At 35.7% G+C, this 25,490-nt stretch overlaps 1 protein-coding gene across 1 annotated transcript in view; it reads right to left on the bottom strand.

Moving 5' to 3' along the window:
• GLIPR1L2 (GLIPR1 like 2) overlaps positions 1–18,360 on the bottom strand; it is a 30,609-nt gene extending 12,249 nt beyond the window's left edge. Inside the window, exons 1-3 of the mRNA XM_019835241.3 lie at positions 18,083–18,360; positions 15,458–15,703; positions 13,010–13,113 (exon numbers count right to left, since the gene is read on the bottom strand). Of these exons, the coding sequence (XP_019690800.2) occupies positions 13,010–13,113; positions 15,458–15,703; positions 18,083–18,316 (584 nt within the window). The 5' untranslated portion in view covers positions 18,317–18,360. The remainder of the gene's footprint in view (positions 1–13,009; positions 13,114–15,457; positions 15,704–18,082) is intronic.
• Positions 18,361–25,490: the final 7,130 nt, after the last annotated feature.

Here is a 25,490-nt window from a genome sequence, read left to right as displayed (position 1 = left end):
TGCCTAAAGATTGCCCACAGAATGATGGCAGAGTACATCAAACAGGTGTTGACTTTTCCGTCTCACACAGCCAAAATAACTAGACCACCTCCAATAACTCTTTTCACTTTCACTACCTCCACGTATCATTGAGAAATACCACAACACTGGCTTCTGGTTCATATCTGGACATCTATACGTTTCCAAAGAAGACTTAAAGATCTATCCCAATTAGCTACAGAAAATTGAAATGTAGTAAGCAGCAAGGTAGGTTATCTTTTAGCAATCCTATATGGCTCTCCTTCTGATACATCTCATATATCTGTCTTTGCTAAAACTCCATGACTATATGGACTTATTTAAGGTCAAGAAAAGCATGAATCTTGTTGGGTATTTTTGCCTCAAATTATTCCTGTATGTGCAAAGCTACCTTACTTTATACTGCTTTCCATAAGACTCAGTTGGTCACATCTCCTCCTTCGCTTCCACATCTTGCACCCATGGATCTAGGCACCAGAGTTAAATACCAACAAAGCTCTTTTGAGATGGATATTATTTAGCTGCACCATCCTCTAATCCTCCTCATGATACCATCTTCCTTCTGATCATGCCTCCTTTTTAAAAAAATGTTTATTTATTTTTGAGAGAGAGAAAGAGAGGGGGAGAGAGAGAGAGAGAGAGACAGAGAGAGAGAGACAGAGAGAGAGAGACAGAGAGAGAGGGAGTCACAGAATCTGAAGCAGGGTCCAGACTCTGAGCTGTCAGCACAGAGCCCACACAGGGCTTGAACTCACGAACCTCGAGATCATGACCTGAGCTGAAGTTTGAAGCTTAACCACCTGAGCCACTCAGGTAACCCTGATCATGCCTCCTTATTAATTTTGGCACCTGGGTCAGTCACTATCTACCTTTTCAGCCAAAATTGTCCTTGTCCTAGAATTTGGGACATAGATGATTACAATATGCTTATAGATAATTCATCCAATAACTTGGTCTGTTACTGAATGTTTTCACCATCTCAAAACTTCCCAATACTCCATAATTGTCACTTTTGTAGCCACACTCTGGATCTTGTTATCCCCTAAAGTTACTCCCACTTCTGAGCTCACAAAGTAACATATTCCATTCCCTGACTGTAGCCTCCTATTCTTCCAGTTTGCTCACTCATTTACTCCTGCGACACTTCTCCATGAAGTTCACTGGTACTCCAAGTCTATTTACTCTCCTATTTTCTCCCTATCTATATACTGTTGTCTCTTCTCCATACAGCTCAGGTCTAATTCCGTTGCATATTATTATCTGGCTAAAACTCTAAAACTCTCTTGCACTGTTTTCCTTTATGTCTACCTGACAAAACCCCAGTGTTGGAAAAAATGACAGAATCTTACTGTCCACATGCTCTATGTCTGCTTCAGGGCTGGTGGGTACCGCTGGAGAAGAATCATCACACTAGGTAGAGAATCCTTCTGTTTCTCTAGTCAGCTTCCTCCCTCATTTTCCATAGTAACTATTTAAAACCTTCCCAACCCTCAAAATTCCAGCTTCATTGTCTCCCCCTTTTTTCTTAGGATATGATCTGTCTGTCCTACTTCACAGTGACACATAATAACCGTTAGCTTGGAACATGAGAAATTTTCCGTCACTAAATATGACAAATATACCTATTCCCTTCTTCTTTCCTTTCTAATACAACTGAAGAACTGCCCGTCTTCCTTTCTAATGCCAGTCTCTTTAATACCATTCCATCTTCTCAGGAACTTGTATCTTTATATATACATATACATATACATATACATATACATATACATATACATACATATATGCAATATATATCACATTGATAAACACAAAAGAAACATTTCTGTGGAGCAGAAGAAACTGATGCCAGCTTGGAATGAATTGAGGGCTGTTTTATTGTTGTTATTATTTTGCTTTGTTTTCAAAGAGGGAAAGATGTGAGCCTGTTTAAATATTGACATGAAAGATCATATTTCTAAAGAATTACATTTATTATGTTTATCAATGAACTTCTTTTTAATTTGATATTTTAAAGTCCTTACTTTAATTGATCTCTTAGAATTAGAAATTTTGGACTACTACTACTACCTTCTAAAAACATTCTTTCCCCCATGCCTCCTGTGATACCACACTCTTCTGTTTCTTCTCCTGCCTGTGTGCCACTCTTAGGTTCCCCCTCCCACTGTCTCTCTCTTTAACTGCCTTTAAATGTTGGTATGACATTCTGGAGGTCCTCTTCTCTTCTCACTCTATCCTCTCTCACCGGGCAATCGCATTTATGCCCATGATTTCAATTACTGTATGTACTTTGGCACTCCGAATATTTGTCTATGCCACGCCTCATGAGCTTCTGACCCATATAACCACCTGCTTACTGAACATCTCAAAGTAGGTAATTCACAGCCAACTCAAACTCATTATATTCAAGATGGAATCCATCATCTTCCCTCCTTAAAAGTTCACTGTTCACCATTGCAGTTAATGGCAATATCAGTCATGCCTGAATCATAATTCTGAGACTCTTCCTTGACGATTTCCTCTCGTTACTTAATACAATGACCTACAAACCCTTTCTAAAAATGTCTCAAATACTTCTCCCATCTCAGTCGATATATCCTTTGTTGATGTTAAAGTAAATAAATAAGTAAAAGTAATACATGTATAATACTTGTAAGTATATGGTGGAAAGGAGGAAGAAAAGGGCAACCTTAAGGGAGAAAATGTCTCCATCCTTCACTTTCTATATGTCTCCCCAAAGGTAACTTCTGTTTAACAGCTTCTTAAGATTCCTATCAGAAATAAGGGTTTTTTTTTTCACAAAAATTCTCAGTACTTATATATTGTGATAGATTGCTGTCAATCTAAGTATCTCTTAAAATACTAAAATAACAGTATTTTAGCTTGGCACATTAATGGCTAGCCTTGTTACATTTCCCAACTTCCTTTGCAGCTCAGATGTGGTCATGTGATCAGTTTTATATTCAATGGAATGGAAATAGCAGTGATGCACATCACTTCCCATCTGTGCTTTAAGAGATGGTCATGCCACCAACATATTTCTTTTCCCTTACTCTGAGCTCGAGCTAGTCCTCATCTGTGACTTGGATTCGATTTGCAGACAAAGACTCTGCCGTCAGGGAATGGTGAAGAAACAAGATGGGAGCAACCCGCGTCTCTGAATGACTAGTAGAGCACAGCTACTCACCTAACTGAAATTTTCCACTTCTCTCTGACTAAATCACTCTAGTTTCTGATCATGCTAGCTACTGTAACAAAAAGACTCAATCTTATTATTGTTCTGCATCTTACTTTTTCATCTAACAAGTGAGATTGGTACATAAAGATACCAGTAGTTTCAGAGGCTACACAATAATGTAGAGTAAATTAATTGCTCAGTCTGCTATTACTGGAGTCATTAGTTGTTTTATTGCAGTTTTATGCTATTAAAACAGGCTAGAATGGGTATCCTTGTATATATATCTTGGCCAATTTTCATGAAGATATTAATAACATAAAATTCTAATATGGGGATTACAAGATCAAAAGGTAAGCATATTTTAAATTTTGTAATTTTGCCAAATCCAGAAAGATTGTACCAATTTATTGTCCCCTCACACGTTCAGAGTATCAGTTAAGCTTTTCTGTCTTCTCAGATGGATGAGTGAAAAGTCATCACTCATTTTTGCTTTTACTTGAATTACTTCAATATAAGTGAGATTGAATATCTTTTTGTATGATTAATAACCATTTTTTTTCCCAGTAAATGACCTGTTCATATCTTCTGCACGTTGTTCTTCTGGGTTGTATCTCTTTTTTTTTTTTTGTTATGAATTCTTTGTAAATTAAGAAGATTAACTCTGCCATATATTACACAACTATATTTTCCCAGTATATTATTTTTTCTTTGGCTAGACCTATGGTATTTCTCTAGCCATAAATGAGTTTTAAATTTGTATATAATCAAATGTATGAATATTTTCTGGATTTTTATGCTCTGTTTGGTAAGGCCCCAGGCTGTTGATCAGTATCTCTTGGTTTTGGCTGGGCCCAAACTGCAGCTGTGTCTTCTCAGCACTGCTCAGCTTGTGCGATGTCTGTGCAGGCCATCAGTTTCCAAGCAACTGTTCCTACCTAATCTTCCCAGAATCTTGCCTTGAGATGTGTAGCTTAGGAATTGAAGGACCCAAAAGCAATTTTTATAGACCTTTGGGGTCCTTCTTTGCAGCCCCCTACTCTTTGGGATCCTAGCCCTAAATATGAGGCATCTTAACATCAATAAACACTGATATTTACTTTGCCCAGAAAACAATATATCCTTTTCTTGGCTTCTGTTTCTCTGGCTGTGGTTTGGAGAATTCTCTCAGAGAGAAAGCCAATGCAAATAGAAGCTTCACACTAAGTTCTTTTCTATTTGCAAAGATCATAGCCCTGCACTGGTTATTTTGCAATGCCTGAAGGCAATTATCTTACATGTTTTGTCTGGTCTTTAGAGTTATTTTAATCAGGAGACTAATTCTTACACTAGCTTACATAATGTCCAAAGGCAAAGTGGACCAAATATTTAAAAGTTAAAAAGATAAAGAATTTCTATAAGAAAATGTGGAATAGTAATACTTTGGGAAGTCGTGTCTAAGTATGACTCACACCTCAAAACCCATGGAAAAAAAGTATTGATACGTTTTTTTCCAATAACAAAATAATTCTTTTTGGAAAAAATAAATTGCATTAAAAATAAAGTAAAAAATGAAATATCAAACTGGAAAAATATTTGGAAGTGACATTATATGAAAGAGCAAATTTTCTTGCTATTTAAACACTCTTACAATTGAAAACAAAAGTCCAAGAACTTAAGAAAAAAATAGTGAATGTATAGGAACAGCCAGGTCCCAGAAAATGATATCCAAATTTTCTGAAACTTACAAAAAGGATACCTAAACTCATGTAAAATAGGAGGTGAAAATTAAAACATACTGAACTTATAGCAGTAAATAGTAAAATGTTTGAAAATGTATTATGTTAGCAAGGGAACAGAAAAATAGTCACACTCATATGTTGATATAAAAATTGTTTTAGAAACACAGTGTGACTATGATGAATAGATAATAATATCTATCCAAATTAAAAGTACATATCCTTATTGACCTAGTAATCCCATGACTATGAAATCATATTAGTATGATACTAACTCATGTGAGAACTACATGTCTACTTGCATAATTATTGCTTGAAATAAAGCTAATAGAGTAAATATCCACAAAAGGGAGAGCATTGTTTAAATAAACTTTTGCACAACCATTAAATAAAAACAAAAACAAACAAACAAACAAAAACACTGTAAAAATATTTTTTTAAAAACCCTGGAAACTCCTTGTGTACTCAAATGAAAAGACTTCAAGTACATATCACTAAGTTAAAAAAAAATTAAAGAATGCCACAGAAAGTGTAGTGTGCTTCAGTTTGAGTTACAGAAACACACACATGAAGATAGAGGTACTTTTGTATATGCACAGAATATATCTTTTAGGATAAAATATTGGGTAGAGTAAATGGAAGACAGAAATGGGAACATTACTTTCTCCTTGGTAGCTTTGAATTTTCTATCATGATTATGTATCAAGTATTGAACATATTTTATTAAAATGACCTAAAATTACAGTCCACAGAAAGCAATGATAAAGAGGCTATATCACAAAATACGAAGGTTAAGCAAAAATTCTAATCAGAGGAAAATATATAACTGTAAATATCTTCAATATTAACAGGATTAAAGATATAGGAATGTGTATACCTTAACAAAAATAGCAACATATAACAGCCTCTACTCCTAAAAAACACTCAGAAGATTGAATATCTCAAAATAAAATAGAAAACAACAGAATCATAAAGTATGAATAAATATGAAATCTTTTCTTGCAAAAGATCAATGAAATAGATTAACCCTCATGAGCTCCATTGAGCAAGAAAGGAAGAAAAATGTTCACTATTAAGATTTCTCTACATTTACTTTTCTTATAATTCTCTCCTCCTGCTTTTTTCCATATAGAACTTGCTCTTTAATTCCTCCCCCTTCCTTCATATATTCTACCACTTTCTTTTAATTGGTGGCTTTCTTTAGCTTATAAAAATTCAACCAAAGTTATAAAAAAACAGCTTTCATCCAACTTTACACACTGACCCTATTTTTCTTCCCTTTACTGCCAAACATCTATATAAGAATAGTGTTCTGAATTGGCATTATTTTTCAAACTGCAAGTCATAAACCATTAATAGTTCATAAAATCAAATTTAGTGCTTCACAGACAATATTTTAAAATATGAAATAATTGTACTTAACTGTGAATAAAATATTATGTTATAACTTTTTAATCATATATAGTAAAGATAGATATTGTTCTATAGAGCTCTTCTTTCAGTGATGTACTGTATTTCATAATTCTAATATACACATATTTTCATATTTTAACATCTCTGCAACTGAAATCCATGTTAACATTTATGGTGTCTCAAAATTACATCCAGGCCCTGAATATGATATGGTTGTCACTGAACATTTGTGAACTTATCTTAGCTCTTCATATACTCATCACTTCAAATGGTTATATGCATTGTTTGCACTTAATGTACTTAACCTGCTATTCAAAATGTCTAAAATGATTACAGTATGTATATCATTGAATCATAAATTATGATGTGTGTAGAAAAGCATAGAAAAAGAACCACCTCATACATAATACATAATAAAAAGAGACTGATGAGAAAGTAACTCTAAATGCTTTTTTTCTTAAATGCCAGGACAGTTCTAGTTTCTTTCTTACCTCACTAGATTCTCTTTAAACTCCTTTGACAACTCCTTTGCCTGAAGTTGAAATACTGTAATGATTGATGTAAGGCTTAGTCTTCAAGTCTCTTCCCTTCTATTTTCCATACTTACTTTCTCACAAGGTGATCTCATGTAAAACCGACTCATTTCTGCCCCAACTCAAAACGGATCTAATGCAAAAACCGAAAATTCTGCAGTTCTTACTACTTAGAAACCCATTCATCTAACTCCTTCTCATGATTCATTTACATTTCCCACATTCATTTGTCTACCTACTGTGTCTGAAACAGAACACTTGATCTTCCCTCAAGGTCTACTCATTGGAGAGTCTTCCCTATCTGATTTAATGGCATCACCATTCATCCAGCTGCTCACACTAAAGGCATAGATAGCATCCTTGATTATTCTATTCTGTTCACCCTTAAAGTTAAATCAATCAGCAGGTATTATTAGCTCCAAATTCAAACTATATACTCATCTGAACTTTCCTCACCATTTCCATGTGATGCTAGGCAGAATTCATGGCACGGAAGTATAGGTGCTGGCAGTGGTAAAAGAGAGCTTTCCTCTGGGGCACTGGTTCATGTACTTCATCCTGTGGCTCTGCCACCCTCTAGAACAACTGAATCTTCTACCAGAGCAGATGACAGAAGTTCAAGAGTGGGAAGGATCATGTAGGAAATTTTAAAGGCTAAGTCTGAAAGTGGCCAGAGCTCAGTCACGTGGTCCCACCAAATTTCCAGGGAGGCTGGGAAAAATGTATTCTAGCTGTTTATGAAATAAAGAAAATGGCATGACCTGCCTGACTCTATTTCCTTACCTATTAAATAAGGAAAATTTTCTGCACTGAATACTTTTGGACACTACCATTTACCTCTTGTAGCATTAGATTCAAGTCATTTTCCTCAAGCCCAGATCTCTAACCTTCCCTATTGACCTCTTTCCCCCTCTAATATACATCATCTATGCACCAAAGCTGACTGCTTCTAAATCTGTATTCAGGCTAATTGTTTCTATGATTTCATACCTATTTTTACAACTCCTTTCTATTTAAAATATAAATATGTGCATGTATTTGGCTAATGTTGCTCCCTCCCCCTTTTTACATACTTCCTTCCCAACAGAGAATAAGTGTTTTTAGGATAAACACTATGTAAGAAATATGGAATTCTCTTGCCTAAGTCAGTGTTTGGTGCATCTACCACAAATGTATGTTTAATTAAATAAGAGATGCTACAGTCACCTACAGATGCAACATGTCCAAAAATAAACAAATCCTTTTTCTCCACACTACATCTTTTCCTAGACTAGTTAATAAAATTACCTATCACTTAAGCTTAAATTATCAGTGTCATCTTTGTACCCACTCTAATATCTGAGTTCAAGGCCAATATAATTAATATTTTAAAGTTTTTACTTTGTTTTATTTTATTTAGAAATATATATGTGAGTCTTATCTTTGGAACTGAAGAATAATTACTAGAAAATGGTATGTGTAAACATTGTTTCAGCTCACTTTTTCTAATACCTTATGAGGTTCTTTTTTTTTAAGTTTATTTATTTATTCTGAGAGACAGACAGTACAAGTTGGGAGGGGCAGAGAGAGAGACACACAGAATCCAAAGCAGGCTCCAGGCTCTGAACTGTCAGCATAGAGCCCCATGTGGAGCTTGAACTCATGAGCCATGAAATCATGACCTGAGCTGAAGTTGGATGCTCAACCTACTGAACAACCCAGGTGCCCCAAGAGTCAGAGGCTTAACTGGCTGAGCCACCCAAGCACCCCTATGTGAGTATTTTTATAGATTAGGAACATTTTATTTTATTTTATTTTTTGGTGATTATATACATTCCAATTATTCTTCTCTGTTCTTTAGGAGCACCAATATATAGATTTATCTGCCCTATATATTTCCTTTCTTTTTTAATATATATTTTGACTTTTATTCTTCATCTTTGTGTTCTGAGAGAACATTTCAAGGTTGTCATTGATTTATATTTTCTCTATGGCCAAATCTGTTTTATCCTTCCATTCTGTATTAGTTTCTTGTGACTACATCAACAGATTAGTATAAACTGGGTGTTTAAAACAACAGAAATTTATTCTCATAGTTCTGGAGGCCTGAAGTCCAAAACCAAGGTGTTGGCAGGACTGCGCTCCCTCCAAAGGTTCATGGGGAGATTTCCTTGACTCTTCCAGCTTCTGATGGCTCCAGAAGTTCCTGGTTTATGGATATGTCACTCGAACTTCTTCTTCATGATCCCTTTGCTTCTTCTCCTTCCGTGTATCTAGTGCTGAATCTGGCTTTCCCTCTCTCTTACGTGAATATATGTGATTGCATTTAGGGCCACTTGAATATTCTAGGATAAGCTCCTCCTTTCAAGATTCTTATCTTGATCACATCTTTTGCCAGATAAGACAATACTCACTCTGGCCATGTAAGTTAATAGTGACAATTCTGTGAATTAGGACCTGGATCTACCTTTTGGGGATCCACCATGCAGCCCACTATATGTTTCAATTTTTAGTTTGGCTCTCTTATATTCATTTTTACTTAGTATTTCCTAATACTATGATGGGTTGATTTTTCTACCAACTATTCTTAAGAAAGACAGCTATGACTGCCTATTTTGAGTTCATATCAAATAAAACTTGAACTGAGTTTACTAATATATGTTCTAACCTAGATCCTTCACAGGGCAAACTTGCCAATATTTGTATCAAAAGAAAAATGGTTGGTAGAAATTTCAAGACAAAGAAGCCTACCAGACAGTGAGTGGAAAGAAGAGTAATCCTACCATGTAGCTTCATCTTACCACTGGAGTTATGGAATACCCCTGCATTCACCACTGTTACTAAGGTCCCCAAATACCTTCATCTTGTCAAATGAAACTGTCATCTTTCCTTCCTCATGCTTTTCATTTTTTCAGAGGCATCTCATACAGTTAACCACTTTGGTCATATTGACTCCTGTTCTTCACTTGGCTTCCAAGGACGCTTACCAGCACTGTTTTGGTTTCCCGCTTATCTTGTTAGCCTCTCTTCATTCTACTTCACTATCTCCTTTGCCTAAAGTTGAAATACTGCAGTGCTCTAGGAGTTCATCCTTAAATTAAGTTCCCATACTCACTCTCTCATAAGGTGATCTCATTCAAGACTGTAACTTATTTCTACCTCAGGGCCTTTATACCAGTAGTTGCCTCTACTTGAATTCTATCCCAGTCCTTCACAGAACTTTTTACTTCTCATGATTCATTTCATTTCCCACACTTGTATTTCTACCTAATATGTCCAAACATAAAACACATTTCCTGTTCTTGCCTGAGTTAATGGCATCATTATTCATCCAGCTGTTCAAACTAAAGACACAGGTATCATTTTAGATTATTGTATCCCATTTATCCCTAAAGTCAAATCCATCAACTGGTATTATTAGCTCCACCTTCATAATATATCCAGAAACTGATCTTTCCTCTCAATTTCCATGCTATGGTAGGTAAAATTCTAAGATGGACCACGAGACCCCTTACCCTTGGTGTACAAGCCTTGCATAATTCCCAGGACAGTGAATATGATAAACTTTACTTCCATTATTAATAATTTATGTTATATGGCACAATAGACCTTAAAATAGGAAAATTATCCAGGTGTGCCTGACTCAATCATTTGGGCACTTTAAAAGCAGAGAGTGTTCTTTGGCTGGTCACAGAAGAAAAGTCAGAGATTTGAACAACGGGAAGGTTTTGCTGACTTGAAGATGGTGGGAGCTTTGTGTTAAGAAATGTGGGCAGCCTCTAGAAGCTGAGAGCAACCTCTGGCTGAAAGCCAGGAAGTAAATGGGGTCCAAGTCCTACAACCACATTGAACTGAATTCTGCTAACAATTGGAATGTGCTTGAAGTAGATTCTTCCCTAGAGCTTTAGAGATAAGAACTCAGCCAAGTTCTTGATTTTGGTCTTTGAGACCCTGAGCAGAGAATCCAGCCACACTGTGCGTGAACTTACAGTCTATAGAACTATTTGATAAAAAATGGGTGCTGTTTTAAGTCACTACATTTGTACTAATTTATTATGCAACAATAGAAAATCAATGTGCATGCTAAAACCCTAGTACCATAGTCTAGGAGCACCTGACTACCTCAGTCAATAGAGCATGCGCCTAAGCCCCACACTGGGTGTAGAACTTACTTAAAAAGAAAAGAACCAATCATAGTCTATAGCCTGTCATATAGAAACAATCTTTTTTTTTTAATGTTTATTTTTGAGAGAGAGAGAAAGCACAAGTGGGGGAGGGGCGGAGAGAGAAGGGGACAGAGGACCCGAAGCAGGCTCTGTGCTTGCTTGAACTCACAAACTGTGAGATCATGACCTGAGCTGAAGTTGGACACTTCATGGACTGAACCACCCAGGCACCTGCTTTCCTCTTTGAACTCATATTTCCCTATACTCAATGCTTAACACAACAGCAAGGATAATTTTTTTAAGTGTTCTTTTCAAAACATAGATAAGATAATGTCACTCAAGTGCTTAAGACTTTCCAATGGCTTAACCATTACTTAGAATAAATTCCAAAATCCTTAACATGGCTTATGGTATACTATTTGGTATAGCTGTCACCTAACTTTCTACCTCAACTCCTACTTCTAAGCAGTTATTCATTTCTCAAACATGCTAAATCTTTCCCAGCTCAGAGACTCTGTGCATGCTCTTACTTCTATCTGAAATATTCTTTAGTCATCTTTAGACCAAACGCTACTTTGTCTTGCAACTACCCTATCTGTATTGCATACTGGTTATTCCCTATCTGCTGATCTTGCTTTATGTTTTATGGCATATTTTATTATCTAATTAAATATTATCTATTTATGTGTTTACTTATTTATTGTTTGTCTTCCTTCCAAGGCTAAAAACTAAACATGGTCAGCCTTTTTTGGTCTTGTTGGTAGATAGATCAGAGCCTTGTACAGAGTTGCTGAGCGCATAAATGAAGACTAGTGGCCCAAAGGAATCTCTTTCTTCCCTCACGTCAGAACCCAATTCTCTGAATTTTCAATACCAATGAGTAGTTAACTTTCAAAAGTTTCTCCATGTAATAGACATCATCCTAATGCTTTCAGTCTGTAGAAATGAAAGGGAGCCTAAAAGGTTTTGTAACGACTATATCCTGAACTTGTTTTGCATGACTGTGTTCAAAGTCAGTAAAACTCCTCTCAGGAAGGGACTTTCTGAATCTAATTTGATTTATATCATACTTCTGTTATTTTCCCTATCCAGAGGAATACAATCAGTAATCAGTAATCAATGTTTGTTTGTTTTTGTTTTGTTTTGTTTTTCTTTTTGGTTTAGTCCCAGAGCATTTTATTTGGCAGAAATTCTTTCTCAATCCTAGCTTATAGCTAATTTTACTGTTTTCTTGACCTATTGATTAGGATATTTTCTCAGTTAGATATTTTAATGATACTACTTATAGTATCATCTTGACCTATAAGAAAATTTCAGAATTTCCAACAAAGCTCTCCAGAGATGAAGGCTATTTTTGAAGGTAGTTATTTCCTGTCTTAGGAAGGTATTCAAGTGTGGGATAAATAATCACATGGTAAGTCAGTGGAAAGAATTCAAGTTTCATACGGATAGATTTACTAGGAGACTTTTAAAGTACTATTACATCTTTGAGATATTATGATTTTTTATATGAATGAGACTAGCCTCAAATAATAATACAACTTGCAAAGGATGGTCAATTAAAAGTGTCTTTCAGTTACAAAACTGATGCACTCCTGAAACAACTCTTACAATATACATTTATTGTATACACAATCTAGATTATACACAATCTAGATTTATACACATCTAACCTTATTTTCCTTTGACTTTTATTACAAATATGGGAATAAACTATTTTGGAAAATAATTTAATTCCTATGCTCATTAGGCTAGATATTGTGAAATAATACTAATGTTAAAATTTTTTTAGTAAGTAATACTTGGCTAATTTATACATTAAATCGATATGCCCAAATATTACTTATTTCATTATAGAATTGAAAATATTTCAATATAAATCTTCAATATCTTATATTTAATTATTTTACAGTTTACAAAGACATTTAGAAGAATATATTGAAAGTTAGGAAAACCTAACCTTGAAAAGTTACCAGTTTAATATTCTTTTTAAAATTTAAAGTAACTTACCCTGGCGCATAGTTGCAAATGAAAACTGCTGCATATCTAATATTTTCAACTCTTGCACACTTAGTAATGGCACAACCAACTTTGTAAGATGTGTTCCAAACAAGCTAAAATAAAGATTTCAAAGAAAACAAAATTTGATTCTAAACATTTACTCTGCCATATTATAAACAATAATATATTCAATTTACAAAGAACCTTTAACCAAGCATTTTAAGGAATATGAACTATTCTTCATTTGGATGCAGGTAGAAATTTCTTTTAATTTAAATCCAAGTTAGTTAACATACAACGTAATAATGATTTCAGGAATAGAATTTAGTGATTCATCACTTACATATAACACCCAGTGCTCATCCCAACAAGTGCCCTCCTTAATGCCCATCACCCATTTAGCCCATCCCCCACCCATTATCCCACTAGCAACCCTCAGTTTGTTCTCTATATTTGAGTCTCTGATGGTTTGCCTCCCTCTCTGTTTTTATCTTATTTTTGCTTCCCTTCCCCTATGTTCATCTGTTTTGTTTCTTAAATTCCACATATGAGGGAAATCATATGATATTTATCTTTCACTGACTGATTTATTTTGCTTATCATAATATACTCTAATTCCATCCATGTTGTTGCAAATGGCAAAATTTCATTCTTTTTGATCACTGAGTAATATTCCATTGTATATATATATGCCATATCTTCTTTATCCATTCATCAGTCAATGGACATTTGGGCTTTTTCCATACTTTGGCTATTGTTGATAGTTGGGATCCAGGTAGAGAATTATCACAGATTCAGGGAAGCATTTCCCAGACTGTACTTGGAGAAACCTTTAATAGGTTCTACCACTGTAAACTTAGGATAAAGAGTTTGAGAAATACTGATCCAGAATGGTTTAGAGTCAAAGGAAGGCACACATGCTGAATCAATTTTCAAACTCCTGTTGAATCTGAGAGTTCTGGGTTATGGCAGATAGGAAGAGGGAAAAGGAGGAGATAACGTTTTGGAAGACTGGAAGTTGTGCATAGAAAGGAAAAAAAACCGAAACATCAAGATTATAGAAGGAAAGGAAAAGCTATACAAGAGTAGAGAGTAATTGAATGCAGTCAGCATTTCTCTATTCTTTTGTTGAGGAAATTCTATTATGAAATAAAATAGTCTGGGCCTGCAGTGCAAAACAAATGAATAAAAGAGCAGGTTTCTATAAAAGGACAAAAGGTCTTGAATTGGAATGAAAATATGAGAACGATTAAAGATGTTCCAGAAATTCTCTGTATGACTTTAGTATTTCTAATACTTCCACACAACTTCCACATAACAAGAAAGTGTTTGGTCTTGTTAACCTCTGTGGAAGAAACAGTTTCTGGTTTCCTTTCCTTTTTATCCCAAGTCTTAGTGGTTTTAAAAGTGTGATTCTTAAAGAAATAGTGATACATTAAAAGAATAGAGAATAGAATGTCTGCACCATTTGAAATGGAGTTAAGTAGGTAAGATAAAAGAAACAAAAATGTCTATGATACCAGAAATAAAGAGTAAAATATAACAGAGGAGTAGATCATGGAGTAGACATGATTAATTTACTGGGATTATTAAAATCATATTAAGGAGTCTGGCTTTGATACGAGTAAGACAATGGAGAACCACTATAACTTTCTAGAAGAAGAAAGAACAGTCAAACATCTTTTAAAACATGATTCATTTGATGGAACATAAAGACATGAGTTCATGTCTTAAAGTCATAAGATTTTAAGTTCTGCATAAAACATGACATCAGATCTTATTGATTAAAAAATAATAATCTCTTAAATCAGCTTGGAAGTTCATCTAATAATTTCTTGATTCCTGGTACAAATATTTATTGAAGACCAAAATAATGTTGTCCATGACATGTGGATAAGACAAGGTCTCTGTACTTAGTGTAGTATCATATATAAAAAGATGATTATAAATAATGTGATATGCAAAATAATAAGTGTAGAGGAAATAACAAGTAGTTTAGTATTCTTGGAGCATAAAGTGTAAATGTGGATTGTTAGACAGGAGACAGGAAAATAATGCTATTAATTGGTACTTAACATGCTTTAATCAATCAGTTATACAGCAGTATGTATACTGATCTGTGCAAAATAATCAAGTCTTTTACTTATGTTTATAGGCAATAATTTAAAAATAATTTTTATTTCCTGTTTCATCCTTTTCCAGTACGTATTGCTTTTAGAAAAGTACCTTTCATTTTTGGGTATGGAGATGAGATTTACCACATTTAAAGAAATGTTTTAACTGTATGGTTCATGTAATAGATGGAATTATAGACATTTTGAAGATCTAGGAATGATTAGAATTTTGATTCTATTAGAAGTAACTTACCATTTGGGTTAATTTATAAAATTAAACATAATAAAAACTCAGTAGTAAAGCAATTAAGGAGTCTATTGAATTAATATAAAAATTAGATACCTGTTTATAATTAGAACAGTCACTAGAGCAACTGTCATTTTCAATATGGTACCTTTTCTTCTCTTCATACCAACTTCTGATAGCAATACTTGCGGTAAATTCATTTTCGGGGCCAATCCACATATTTTCACCAATACCATTAAATTTAGGATGGGCCATGTTTAGTTCTTCTAAATGAGGATTATGCTCACGCAAACATTTTTTCCCCCATGCTCTAGCAGTCCGTGACAAAGCTACATCCCAAGTCTGAAAAAAAATGCAAAAATCAAAGAAAACAAAATAATAATGAGCATTTTTTGTTGTTGTTCTCTAAATTATTTTCCTAGAGTTCTCATATTAGATTTAAGGAAACAATACTAACTTTGTGCTTATGGGTCTGGTTTGTGGAATTTCTATGGGGGAAAATGCTTTTGAGTTAATCATAAATGAAATAACTATTTCTTGAGGGAAAGGACTACCCATATATTTGTAATTAAAAAATCAGATTTTAAGATGATGCAAATGGTTATAATACTCTTACATGTAGTCTATTCAGAATATATACTTTTAATCTCATTCCTTTTATACATAGTAATACAATAATTTAAAATATTTAAAAAAAATTTTTTTTTCAACGTTTATTTATTTTTGGGACAGAGAGAGACAGAGCATGAACGGGGGAGGGGCAGAGAGAGGGAGCCACAGAATCGGAAACAGGCTCCAGGCTCTGAGCCATCAGCCCAGAGCCTGACGTGGGGGCTCGAACTCACGGACCACGAGATCGTGACGTGGCTGAAGTCGGACGCTTAACCGACTGCGCCACCCAGGCGCCCCAATAATTTAAAATATTTATCTAAGAACTATTTATTGAATACTGAGTATATGCAAACTATTGTAATGTGAGAAATAAAATACAAAGTCTGGCATAAATTTTCTCTTCTATATTTTATAGATAAGATTTTAACACATAGCGGTACTTGGTAAATATTATAAAAGAGGCAAGTGTAAAGTTTTATGGATAGTCCCAGAAATGTAAGAAAATATCACAAGATACTGTTTCCTGGCTAGCCCTGGAAATATGCAGAAATGTGTAATTTTATCATTATTTAGAGACTCATTAAATTCAGCGGTTGATTAAGGACAAGAACAAAAACAGCACCCACAGATAAATCAGCAAAATAGTTGTAAAATCAAAATGCTTTGTACACATGTTATAGTATATCTGAAAATAAACATTTCTGAAAACCAATACTAAGATTTCCTTAGAGTTTTCTTAATTTCATAGATTATACATAAATATAGAAAATATAGAAAATAAATCATGCCTTTAGAATACTTCCCACCCCCAACATTCCTCCCCAAAGGTAACAGTTGTTAAAAAAATTGCTTATGCATACATTTCTCTATGTCTATATACATACACGTACAAACATATTCAAATATAAGATACAAGTGTGGATGTTTCAGGTAGGTATTGTGCGATTTTCTTTCTTTGCACTATTGTAATCATACTATACACAATATAACTGGCCTACAACTTGGCAGTTTTCTTTTAGATTTTTCCATTTTAGCACAGCTCGATCCACCTGTTTTACAAACTCTACATTCTATTCTGTAGTATGGATAGCATATAATAAATGTTACCATTCCACTATTAATGGCCCTTTAGTTTTCCATTTGCAAACAATGCTCCAAGAACTATCCTCCTCCTGTCTTATTTTGCATACTGTTTACACATCACAAGCTTACTACATACTAGTCACTATTCTGTGTTTTAAGTATCATTTCACTTAATTTTCACAATAATTCCACGAGTGATGTATTATTATTACTGTCTCTAATTCACAAAAGAAGTAAAACAAACAAACAAACAAAAATTAAGTAGTTGACTTACAGCTACTTATTGCCAGTAAATTGTGGAGCCTGGATTTGAATCCAGTAAGTCTAACTCTCAACTTGAAGTTTGTAAGCATTTCGGTCATTGCTTCCCATGACTGTGTGCAAATAAGTTATAACACATTGCTGGTATTTACTTAATTTGGCGCAGCCCTTCAAATAGCAATTGCTGTATATCATATAAATAAAAATATCATATCCTTCATCTATTTATCCCCTTTCTCGAACTTGTGTAAGGAACTAACCCAGAAGGAAGAAAAGACTTATGTCTAGAGAAACAGTCCTTGTGATATCATTTATAATATAAGTTGGAAGCTCCTAATTGCCTGGTCAAAGAATATTTGTCCAATAAATTTTGCAGCCATTTCTAATGACAATCACGAAGACGGGAGGCAAGAGAAACAGTTGATGAGATGTAAAATAGAAATAAGAGGGGGAAAGAAGCAAGAATAACATTGTTCAAGGAAGGCAAAATTAGGGCCAGGACTAGGACGAGGTGACTGAGACATCCCCTTAGGTGAGTGCCTCTACAGAGCCCAGCTCCCTGCAAAATCTTGATAACTGTGTGTCACGCAGTGGTTTCTATTTCTCGAGTGTAATCACTTCAAGCGTATTTTAAACCCACAGTGACGTGCAGTTCCCCGCCATCCGTAGGCCTCAGTGAAGCAGTGGCCCGGGTTTCCGAGGCCGAGCAGAGGCGTCGTGACAAGGAGGTTGTGGGCGGTTCGGACAACCGCCTTAGAGCCTCACCATGAAGCGCAAGTTAGACCCTCCGGGGGAGACGTTGCCCCGGAGCTCATTGTGGAGGTTCACGTATTCATTGATAAAATGTACTTCCTCTTCGTGAGGCAAAAGTTTCATGTTCACACCGGAATCCGGCAGCAGCACCCAGAGTTCACACAGCCACAGCTTCAAAAGAACCCCTCCCATCCGAGGAAGCGATTGGGCGGACCGCTCGGGCGCTAAGGTCCTAGGGGCGTCCATTGTCCGCCCGCTGCAGACAGGCCAGTGCGCACGCGCCGGCCCGCCCTGGTGACCAGCCAGTCTACGTGGGCGCGCGGCCAGGCGGGTCCGCCTCTCTTGGGAGCCGAGGGAGAAGCGGGGACGGAAGAGGTGCGGGGTGGAGAAGCTCGTCAGGGCTGTCTGCTGAACTAACCGAAGAGGCTTGAGTTAAATGAATGCAGGCTTTTCAGGAAACTGATGTGGCTGAATATTATCCAGAGCTGATTTCTGACACCAGATGATGTGTCATCGTTTATTAATGAGCCATCTGCATACCGATTGGCAATTGCTGAATAACGAACACGTCGGAGGAACCTTCTAATTATGCAAGGGGAAGTGAGCTTTCGTGATACAGATGAAAATGCAGTTAATCTTTTTCTTCCATTCTTGTCTGTGGAGTTGGAAGTGTAGTGCAGGACGCGCCCTTTATTTTCCTCCTGGACAAAAGTATTTCCTCTTTAAGGTGGACTTCCTCATTGAGATTTTCTCTCCGTGTTTTTTTTTTTTTTTTCTTTTCAAAAATTTATTTTGGGAGAGAGAGAGTGCTCGTGGGGTAGGGGTTCTTACAGAGAGGGGAGAGAGAGAGAGAACCCCAAGCCGTCAATGTGCAGTCAGCAGGGAGCCCCATGGGGCTTGAACTCACAAATGGACATCATGACCTGAGCAGAACTGGAGTCAGGCGCTTAACCCACCGAGCCACCCAAGTGCCCCCCCCCTCTCTGTGTTTTAATAATCTTTTGTGGGAACCACAGATTATATGGAAAAGTGGAATGCTCAGCTTTTAGGGCATAGACTAGGAATCATCAAATTCTCATAAGGTTAAAGTACTTTCATTTCTCCTCACTCACACTGTATTGACAGCTTGGAATATCAGTATTCATCATCTCTGCCAAATTGTCTTGTTCACAGTAGTAGGTAAGAACTCATTTCTTGTTTTCATTTCTTTCTTTCAGACAGAATGGTTAGTGTCTTAGCAGATTTTGGCCGTGTCCCTTCACCTCCAAACATTTTGCTCAAGAAAATTTGCTTTCAAGAATGTAAGTTCTAAGCACATAATAAAAGCACGTGTTTGTTTTGGGGTACACATTTGCATGTAACATATTGTGTTCAATAGCATCAAAGGGTGATATTTGAAATCGCCCACATGGGATAGAATTTTGCCACAAAGAAAGCATTTGACTGGTTGGTGAAAAAATACCTTAAAAAAGTGTGCTTTAAAAAATTATGATGTACACAATTGAAAGCAGCAGACCTCACAAGATGGTTTCATTCATGCGATTATGCTTTTAATAAATATTTAGTACCAGGCAGTGTGTTAAATAGTTGAAAAAGACCCAGACTCTGCTTCCAAATAGCCTGCAGTTTAAGAGAACTAGCAAAGTGGTAACTCTTGTATCATGTGATAAAAACAAAACCAAAATGCTAATGCAGCATGTATGGGACAACTAACACCCTTTTTGAAGACCATGGAATCCTTTTTAGAGAATGTGACATCAAGCATACAGGTGACAGAGCACATTCTGAACAAAGGCAAAAAGCATGTAAATATACTAGGAGGTCTGGAAAGGCTAATAGTGTTTTCATACGACCAGAGCCTATTTTAGGGGTGAAGGTGGCCAGTAGTAAAAGATGGAATTCCTTTATTGTGTTGGTACTGTTTACAAAAATTGCTATATTAAAGCACAAGATACATAATGCAATCTTAAATTAGGAAGAAATTTTAGACACTTAATACTCATCCCATGTATTGGACATGTGCTTTGACACATCATTAGTAGGTAATCATTATACCTCTGCTTAAATAATTACACTAACGAGGAAGTCACTGTCTCTTAGGTAACCCATTCTATTGAGCTGGACACCACACTCAGTAGTAAGTATTTCTTTAGGACCTCCTATGGTGTCTGAGTCTACGATAGGTATTAGAGCTACAAATGCTGAACAAGCCAAATATGTCATCTATCCACATGAAGGTTTAGTTAAAGGTGATACAGACAAGTCATCAAATAATTATAATGCAGAGTAGTAAATTCTATTTTTAGTTTATTTCAAAAAATCCTTTCTATGTGTCAGGCATTATTTTATTTTATTTTTAATTTTTTTTGTCACAAAATAGACATTAACATAATCTTTACCATTTTAATCATTTTTAGTGTAAAATTCAGTGGCAGTTACATTCACAGTGTTGTATAATTGTCACTACTGTTTTCAGAAATATCTAGCGTTATTTTAAAAGCTTGGAGAATATCAACTCATTTAAATCATAAAAGCCTTAAGAAACTGACGCTATTATTATCTCTGTTTTACAGATGGAAAAACTCAGAAAAAGAGGTCAAGTAATTTGTCTAAAGTTACCCAGCCAGTAAATGGTAGAGCTAGTTTTCAGACCCAAGTGACTCAAATGGAAGTACAGAGGAAGGGCACAGGAAGGCATCTAGTTTAGTTTGTGTAGAAAGAAGTTGGGTTTGAGGAGGATGTTCTGCAAATATTCAGTCTTTCAGATATGTGAATGAATTGGTCCACATCATGTATTTTATATAAGAAGTATTTTATTTTTTAAATTTATTTATTTTTTTCATTTAGTCTTCTTTTTTTATTTTTTATTTAGTCTTCTATAAGAAGTATTTTAAATGCATGACATTCTAAATACATTTTTTCAGAAATTATAAGGTGGCATGTAATATTTGAGGATTATTTAATCATTGTTTAACATTCTATGTATTAAAATCACAGATTGTGATTACAGTATATCAGTACTGTAGGGGCCAAGGGCACACTGCCCCAAGATGGGCCACCTGGCATGAAGACTACTTTGAATTAAAAAGCAATCAAAACCCAGTAGATTCAGGAAAAGCTGTTTACCCCCTCCCCCCAGCCCAACAACTCCCTAAAGAGAATTTAGATGGAGGACCTTCTCTAGGAAGAGTTATCACTGTAGATGACTACATTATACTGTGAACTAGGTATGGTAGACAGGGCCTGTTTTTTTTTTTTTTTAATTTTTTTTAAATGTTTATTTTTGAGAGAGAGAGAGAGAGAGAGAGAGACAAAGTTTGAGTGCAGGAGGTGCAGGGTGAAAGGGAGACACAGAATCTGGAGCAGGCTCTAGGCTCAGAGCCCGACGTGGGGCTGGAACTCATGGACGGGACCGTAAGATCATGACCTGAACCGAAGTTGGACGCCCAACCAACTGAGCCACCCAGGTGTCCCAAGCAGGGCCTCTTTGATCAAAGTCCTCTTTGTCCCATTGTTTCTGAAAGGCCCAGCAAACATTTATCAAGCATTTACTCTTTTCCCTTTTCCTGTGAATTGCATTCCTTCTCTTTGAGATCCCAGATCTCTATTTCTTCTCCTTAGTTCAGAATGACATACATATCTCATTTTGCCGGACTGTTTTTGGAATTCCTATGTCTGTTTGGATACCCCATACATACATAATTAAGTTTGATTTTCACCTGTTAATCTGTCTCGTATCATTTTGATTCTTAGTCTGGCTAGAAGGACCATGAATAGGAAAGGAAATCTTCCTCAACAGTACCAAAAGATGTGTGTGTTTTCTCCTCAGTTCTTACAGTTTGTGACTTTTTGAACTTTGAAATTTTGGCCTATTCATCTAGCCCTCAAAGAAGTTTTAACTTTCTTAACTTTGAAAGTGGTGATATAAATTAACACATTAAATTTCTTGAAGGCACTGGAATTGTTAGAGGATATTGACAGAATCATCTGTTTCTTTCCAAGCAATGTGAAAAATAAATTACCACTAAGATTTTACTAAAATTCTGCTGCAGATGTTCTTTTTGAGTACCCATTTACTTTTCAGTTGTGTCTAACAGAGATATTGCCTTTACTTGAAAAATATGAACAATTTTAGGATATAGACTTTAAGCTTATCTCAGATGACTTTGGACTTAAGTTTTCGCTTTCTGTACACTGTGCTTGAAATTTTAGGGAAATAATGATCTAATTCTGTACTCGGATTTTGATAAGAACTAGCAAGTTTAAACATACATTTTTATGTACACCTAAGGAGAATGATCATGCAGTATGGCTGAAGCTATGATGTGTGTTATTTTGTTGTCTGTAAAGATGTTACTGGAAAGACATTGTTTTTACTTTACTCTTGCTCTTTCACTTTTCTGTCACCTTCACTTGATTGATCTTTTCTATAACCCAAAAATTCAAATTATGATAATCGTGTGTGAGAAGTGTTATAAGAGAAAACCAAAATGATGGTACAAATAAAATTCAACATTTGAAATGGAAAGATGGACTTTAGTTCATGAAAATCTAAATAGGGGACAACTTAGAAAGATATTTGCTAGATAAATGTCAAAAGATTAAAATCAGCAATGTGCCATAAGGCACATTTAAGAATCACTTAAAATTCCTAAGAAAATGAACAGCACCATTAGAAAAATAGATGGAGATGAGTAGGCACTTGACAAAAACAAAACAAAACAAAAAAATGGAAACTCTAGGGGAAATATTCATGCAGCATCTATTATTTTCACACGTAAGTAAGATGTGTAAAACCAGATTCCAGGTTGAATTTGGGTCTCAGGAACCAAAATACAGTTTGCCTCTATCTAAAAGTCAAAGCCATAAAATTGAATATAAACCTGGTAATATTTACATTAAATGTTGACTCCTAAATTTATATAACTTCTGTATTCTTGAGGTCAATATTTATTTAGAGTGGTTAAATGTATGCAAAAACTCCTAGGAATCCTTGACCAAAGGATAGCATTCCTCATGCTGTCTTAATAACTCTCAAAAAGTATATTTGTAAGTCTGAATGCAGTTAAAAAATATGTTTAAATCTACTAGTAGTTCAAGAAATGAAAACTGGGGCAGCGGGGTAGCTCAATCAGTTAAGCGTCCGACTCTTGGTTTCAGCTCAGGTCATGGTTTTAAGGTTTGTGGGATGGAGCCCCACATTGGGGTCCACACTGATGAGCCTGCTTGGGATTCTCTTTCTCCCTCTCTCTCTGCCCTTCCCCCTCTCATGCTCTCTCACTTTCTCAAAATAAAGAAACATAAAACAAAGAAATGAAAATAGCATCTACCTCACAGGATTACTGAGAGGATTATGTAATTGTTATATGTGAAGCACTTAATGCTTGACACATTGTAAACATTACTTAGTACTAGGTATTATTATTAAGTTAATATTATTAATAAATACTATCTCATTTTTATTTACATTGACAAGGACTAAAATTAATTTTTAACAGCATGGTGTCAGACATGTTATGCATTTTTAATACATATTTATTAAAATATTTTTATAAGGAACAAATCTAACATGTACAACTCCACGTGAGTTCTTGGTGCTTTTTGGACAGGGGACATTGGCAAAGTGGTGCATGTCTTTCCTAAGGAGAAATGGATATTCTACAGGAGTGATGTTTATGGGATTTGTTTATTTCTTTTGTTGCAATGTATGAACCTGGGTAGATTTAATTACAGAATATATTACCTGGTTTTAACTAAGCTAGCCATTACAAAATGGTCATATGTTTTGCTGAAAGGAAACTGTAGACTGATTATTGTTGTAAAGATACAAGCAAGCAAACAGTATCAGTTGTTTGATTATTATTATATTCCTGGCATAATCATCTCTTTAGCATTAATTAAAAAATTTTTTTTAACAATTATTCATTTTTTTTCAATATATGAAGTTTATTGTCAAATTGGTTTCCATACAACACCCAGTGCTCATCCCAAAAGGTGCCCTCCTCAATGCCCATCACCCACCCACTCCTCCCTCCCACCCCCCATCAACCCTCAGTTTGTTCTCAGTTTTTAAGAGTCTCTTATGCTTTGGTTCTCTTTCACTCTAACCTCTTTTTTTTTTTCCTTCCCCTCCCCCATGGGTTTCTGTTAAGTTTCTCAGGATCCACATAAGAGTGAAAACATATGGTATCTGTCATTCTCTGTATGGCTTATTTCACTTAGCATCACACTCTCCAGTTCCATCCACGTTGCTGCAAAGGGCCATATTTCATTCTTTCTCATTGCCACGTAGTACTCCATTGTGTATATAAACCACAATTTCTTTATCCATTCATCAGCTGATGGACATTTAGGCTCTTTCCATAATTTGGCTATTGTTGAGAGTGCTGCTATAAACATTGGGGTACAAGTGCGCCTATGCATCAGTACTCCTGTATCCCTTGGGTAAATTCCTAGCAGTGCTATTGCTGGGTCATAGGGTAGGTCTATTTTTAATTTTCTGAGGAACCTCCACACTGTTTTCCAGAGTGGCTGCAGCAATTTGCATTCCCACCAACAGTACAAGAGGGTTCCCGTTTCTCCACATCCTCTCCAGCATTTATAGTCTCCTGATTTGTTCATTTTGGCCACTCTGACTTGCATGAGGTGATATCTGAGTGTGGTTTTGATTTGTATTTCCCTGATGAGGAGCGACCTTGAGCATCTTTTCATGTGCCTGTTGGCCATCCAGATGTCTTCTTTAGAGAAGTGTCTATTCATGTTTTCTGCCCATTTCTTCACTGGGTTATTTGTTTTTCAGGTGTGGAGTTTGGTGAGCTCTTTATAGATTTTGGATACTAGCCCTTTATCTGTTATGTCATTTGCGAATATCTTTTCCCATTCCATTGGTTGCCTTTTAGTTTTGTTGGTTGTTTCCTTTGCTGTGCAGAAGCTTTTTATCTTCATAAGGTCCCAGTAGTTCATTTTTGCTTTTAATTCCCTTGCCTTTGGGGATGTGTCAAGTAAGAAATTGCTATGGCTGAGGTCAGAGAGGTCTTTTCCTGCTTTCTGCTCTAGGGTTTTGATGGTTTCCTGTCTCACATTCAGGTCCTTTATCCATTTTGAGTTTATTTTTGTGAATGGTGTGAGAAAGTGGTCTAGTTTCAATCTTCTGCATGTTGCTGTCCAGTTCTCCCAGCACCATTTGTTAAAGAGACTGTCTTTTTTCCATTGGATATTCTTTCCTGCTTTGTCAAAGATTAGTTGGCCATACGTTTTTGGGTCCAGTTCTGGGGTTTCTATTCTATTCCATTGGTCTATATGTCTGTTTTTGTGCCAATACCATGCTGTCTTGATGATGACAGCTTTGTAGTAGAGGCTAAAGTTTGGGATTGTGATGCCTCCTGCTTTGGTCTTCTTCTTCAAAATTCCTTTGGCTATT

The sequence above is a fragment of the Felis catus genome, chromosome B4 (genome assembly GCF_018350175.1).
Source record: "Felis catus isolate Fca126 chromosome B4, F.catus_Fca126_mat1.0, whole genome shotgun sequence".
NCBI classification, from domain to species: domain Eukaryota; kingdom Metazoa; phylum Chordata; class Mammalia; order Carnivora; family Felidae; genus Felis; species Felis catus.
The sequence above is the reverse complement of the archived record's forward strand: the minus strand, read 5'-3'. Positions and strand labels throughout refer to the sequence as shown.